The sequence below is a fragment of the Wasmannia auropunctata genome, unplaced genomic scaffold (assembly GCF_000956235.1).
Source record: "Wasmannia auropunctata unplaced genomic scaffold, wasmannia.A_1.0 LD285774.1, whole genome shotgun sequence".
In the NCBI taxonomy this organism is placed as follows: domain Eukaryota; kingdom Metazoa; phylum Arthropoda; class Insecta; order Hymenoptera; family Formicidae; genus Wasmannia; species Wasmannia auropunctata.
This window is the reverse complement of record NW_012077116.1, coordinates 4,830-9,797: the sequence shown is the minus strand read 5'-3', so window position 1 is coordinate 9,797 and position 4,968 is coordinate 4,830. Positions and strand designations below refer to the sequence as shown.

At 29.1% G+C, this 4,968-nt stretch overlaps 1 protein-coding gene across 1 annotated transcript; it reads right to left on the bottom strand.

The window, feature by feature from the left end:
- Positions 1-303: 303 nt before the first annotated feature.
- Positions 304-4,962, bottom strand: LOC105461521. The gene is made up of 6 exons (XM_011708022.1): positions 4,890-4,962; positions 4,290-4,395; positions 1,238-1,349; positions 1,055-1,141; positions 840-974; positions 304-604 (listed from the first exon to the last, which is right to left on the bottom strand). The coding sequence occupies exons 1-6, from the start codon at positions 4,897-4,899 to the stop codon at positions 326-328; spliced, it is 729 nt and encodes a 242-aa protein (XP_011706324.1). The 5' UTR covers positions 4,900-4,962; the 3' UTR covers positions 304-325.
- Positions 4,963-4,968: the final 6 nt, after the last annotated feature.

The following is a 4,968-nucleotide window of genomic DNA, read 5'->3' as shown; positions in this document are numbered from 1 at the left end:
GTAATCAGCGACCCCAAAAACCTTTAAGAGGAGATCTTTGCGTGAAAACTTTGAGAACTTTCGGAGATAATGAATTTTCTTTAGAAAAATTGCTATTTTTCAACGTTTATTTATTTATATAAACAAAATCATCCATGATTTTGAATTATTGCACATCGATTCTTATTCTTGAATGTATAACTGATACCAAACCATAAAAAAAAGTTCGAAAATTGAGTGAAAACTATCCCAATTATTGAAAAAATGATTATGGAAAAGGTGGCATTCCACAATGCCACTGTGCTTGAAAGGGTTAATATTTAATATTATTCTGTAAATAAATAACTTACACAACAAATCGCGGTGGTTTTCTAATATTCGCATATTTAACGATGTCGTGATCAGGTTCAATATTTGCGCAAGCAAATCTGTTTCCGCCAAACTCCTTATCAAAAATGATAATAGATCTACCCATTGCGGATACCGGTTCACCCAGAGGAAAATTGGAATCTGTAAATATTTGTCGCTTTTCTCCGATATTAATGGGACCTAGACGAGACGATATATCGCCAACATAACATCTAAGTGGCAAATCTGGACCACATTCCTCTCTATAAAGATCATCCTAAACAACGATAAAATATATTAATTATTTTGATAAGCGCATTTATATTGTAATTAACTTAGCACAGAGATTATAACTGCAATATTGTAGCAATTGTAACGTTCCAGCTATATTGCAGAAATATTACAATGTTGCTGCAATATTGCAGTTATAATCTGTGTTTGCTGGAAATATATTAAAAAGTTATCTCGATTAAGTTAAAAAATATATTTCAAAAAATATAAATAATGTTTACGTTCAGCGGATCAGCTAATTGTGTGAAATAGGGATTCCATATGTATCCCGCTGCTACGCATCGAGTGTCCTTCACTTTCACCGAGGCATCTACACCCACGGGATTTACGTATATCGCCCAATTATGATTTCTGGTCTAGAATTAAACGCGCAATTAATACATAATATTTATACAAGTTAGATACACATCGCAGTCTTTTAGATTCATTTTCTTACAATATTGCGATCGTGCTTCCCAGGATGTCGTAAATTGACTTCGATTACCGTCTCACTTTGGCTATTGTCTTTATAAACGAGCTGCGTCTACAATTGTACATTGTCTCGAAAAATAATCGTGCATCCTTTTTACGTAAAATTTTTTTTGTAAATTTTTATTATTTTAAAATCCCGATAAATTACCATTCTTATATAGCCGTATACAAAACCTTGTGGATGATGGAAAGACGCTATGGCACGTAATTCACTGGCGTCAGCTGGAGAGTATCCTTTTTCTATTGTGGAACACGCCCATCTAAACGCAGAAATGATATATCAATACCACAAAGAAAGACCAAATTAAAATATGTATATAGAATAAAAAAGCATTGAAAATTCCAAATACATTGGAAATGAAGTACTTGAGAAATTGATTTTAATAAACAAAAAGTTAAATATTTAAATATAAATTTTAATAAAAAATTACAACTTATTGTTAGAGAAAATATGTTGCATGTAGCAAAATGGTTAGTGTATGTTTTCATAAATATTATATTATTATTATTTGTGAGACAACTGGAACTCCTGCGTTATGTGGAATTCCTTTCGTTCGTGCCTCCCATGTTGTGTATATGATGAATTGTAATACAATACATTGAAAATCAAGTTTAAAAAGTAAATCAATCCCTGCCAAGAAACTATGCATGCAAAATAAAAAAAATTTCTCCAGAGATTTTCAACTTATATATTAGAACTCTCATGGCGAATGTTCGATCCGGCAAAGATTATAAAGTCAGTGTCGGAAACTGTGTTACTCTTTTGCAAAGTGTGAGGTCACTTCTGTTTTACAAAGAGTAATATCAAGTGGAAAGAGAGAGAAAGAGAGAAAGAGAGAGAGAGAGAGAGAGAGAGAGACGAAGTTTTTAAAATAAGAGGAATCTCCCAGCTAACACAGATTATAATTACAATATTGCAGCAACATTATTGTAATATTGCTGCAATATAGTTGGAATGTTACAATGTTGCTGCAACATTACAGTTATAATCTGTGTTTGCTGAGGCTGTTTCGCCTAGTTTTTTATTCATGATTTTTCTGTGGGACTTTAGGCAAGTGCCGAAACAGAGACCTGGGGAATCCTTATAAGAGATTCAATTCACGGGAATACCTTTCCCTCTTCTTCCCCTTAGATAAAGATTTCTTCATTTAAAAAAGGAGCGTCCAAGATGTCATTCTCGAGAGAGAAGACGGAAGAGGACTTAACAGATCAGACAAGATTCCAATAATGTAGAAACTCAGGACGTATAAAAAAAATGATGAAAAGAATTTACATAACATTTCATAATATTTTTAAAAAATTTTCATATTTTAAATTTATAAAGATTTCTAAAAAAAAACTTTTTCTTCAAATTTTATAAGTTTTTTTCTGAAATTAAGAATAAGAAATTTTAGAATATTTACATATATAATATAAAGAATTCTACAAAAGACTTTGTACATATGTAAATTTTCTTAGCATCTTTAAAAAGTATTTCCAATTTAATAAAAGGTCTGAAAAATTTTCTAAAAAATTATAAAATTGAAGAGAACTTGTTGCAATAAAAGGCTAATTTACATTTTATATAATAAAGAAAATAAAGTTTAAAAATAATGAATTTTAAAGTTTAATTTCTCCGTCTTTACCAAATGTGTGTTGGCCTACTGTCTTCAATTATACAGAATTTTAAAAAATTCTGAAATTTATATAGAAATTTTGAAAAATTATATAAAATATTTTCAAACAAATTTTCACCAGAGAGCTCAGGGTGGAGAAGGAAACATATGAGATTTCTGAAGATGACGGGAAAGCTGAGAAAAATCTTGCGGAAGCCTATGCGATTTGAGTGCCAGAATAATCTGAAGAAAAGGAGGGGCAATATTGTGTTCGTGGAATTTCTTTAGTTTAGTTTATGCTTTCCTGTACTTATATGATCAGTTGACCAAAGAAAAATAATAGTTTTAAAAAGAAGATCGATTTCTAATATACACCGATTACTAATAAATCGAATAAAACAAGAAGGAGATTCTCGCCGGAGTTATCACAGTGAACATTTGTGAAATGTTTGACAAAGATTATTCTTTATAATTAATGAGTAAATAAAATCAGTGTTTTGGCAACACACTATAGTGTTGTTCTTTTCGCAAGTGCCGTGCACGTGAGTAAGACTATAATTTTAAGTTTCTGCCAGACTACATATTAATCACGGAATATTGCATGAATTAATACTATAAAATAAAGAGAATTTTTTTCTATTTCAACAATCTTTCCTTTTCTGTACTTTATATTGCTTCAAAATGATTTTAAATAAAATAATTCCAAAAAATTGTAGCGTTTCTTTTTTTAAAAAAAGCATGACAGCGAGTTGTCATGTCTTTATTTTGATATTTGCATATATCTTGAAGCGTATTATTGTCGCTTTTCCACGATGATTGGTTCTCTTGCTGCGTTTATTTCGTGAATCGTTTTCGGTTATCATTGTATATTTTGACAGTTGTTACGTACAGAGGTTGATAATGTAATAATTACAAATAATAAAAAGTAAAAAATATGAAATAGCGCGCGCCTGTAATGCTAGTTTTATTTAAAAAATACAAAGAACGTGATCTTGATGTAATTTTTAAAAATTGAAAAAGAAAAATTTTTTCCCCTATTAAACATGATAAAATAAAAAAATCTATTACAATTTTGTTTGTGTTTGTTATCGTTCTATTTAATAATATTTTAAAAATGATATTTATCTAAAAAAATATTATTTTTTTTTATTTTAGTAATTTTATTTCATTCTTTTATCTCAATAATTCTTAATTCATATATAAACATATACATTAAAGTAAAATAATAAAAAATAAATATTTCACGAAATATTCTCTATTTTATTCTGACTGACATAAAATATTGAATATCATGTATTCATTCTGTTATTACTTTAACACTTTTATACACAAAATTATAAAATCTCAATTATTATAAAGGAATTGGAAATCTCGACAATTCTTCCGCATAGAAGAAAAATTGTATAGGTTTTACTATAAAAAAAATTTTTACCAATTACCTTAAATTCTTTTCTTGCTTGTGAATTACTATACTACGTCCTAGTATACTTCTTGGGCCAAACAGAGGTAGCATTGTGTCATTGTATGTCATTATATATCTCTTTTTATTATCTAAAGTGCCAAATTTTCCGCTCAAATCACCCATTTCATATTGATCCAGCGTACCTTCTTCTGCTGCTGGTACATCGCTCGTATTGATACCTAATGGGTTCCAGTGTCCGTAGAGCGATGTCCCCTCGCATGGAAATTCTAAACCATATTCTACAGACACCTGTAAATTATGTCACAGTAATATTTGCATTAGTATATAATAATTACTATTAGAAAAAAGAAATTGTTAATAAAACATAATTAAGAAGAATATCATTTTTTGAATATTAAAATATTATATATACATTTATAAATCTGCAAGTACATTCGAACCTCGATAACTCGAATCTCAAGGGACCAGAAAAATTATTCGAGTTATAGAGTTTTCGACTTATCGACCCAAGCAGCAGACAATGTTTTTTAAATATTTTTTGAATATTTATTTAATATTATAATATTAAATAAATGTTTAAAAAACATTGTCTGCTGATTGGAGAGATTCGAGTAAAAGAGGATTAACATATGAAAATTCGATTACGGGGGCTTTGTACGAGAATTTATAATTTTCCGATTATATTGACTTTTAGAGGAAAAAATCAATATTTAACAGTAAATTATTTATTGCATACATATGATAAATGTAACTATAAAATAAAATACCACTCTATTACTTACGGTTACACATATAGCTACAACTTTGAATTATAGAGGTATAGCGTGGAAGTTCGACTTGAAGAGATCTAGTTACTTTAAA

What these genes read in the sequence shown, in the direction of transcription:
- LOC105461521 (XM_011708022.1), bottom strand. An exon ending in TATACGGCTATATAAGAATG is followed by an intron (nt 1,142 to 1,237) that starts GTAATTTATCGG and finishes GTACAATTGTAG; the next exon opens with ACGCAGCTCGTTTATAAAGA. An exon ending in GGAAGCACGATCGCAATATT is followed by an intron (nt 975 to 1,054) that starts GTAAGAAAATGA and finishes GTTTAATTCTAG; the next exon opens with ACCAGAAATCATAATTGGGC.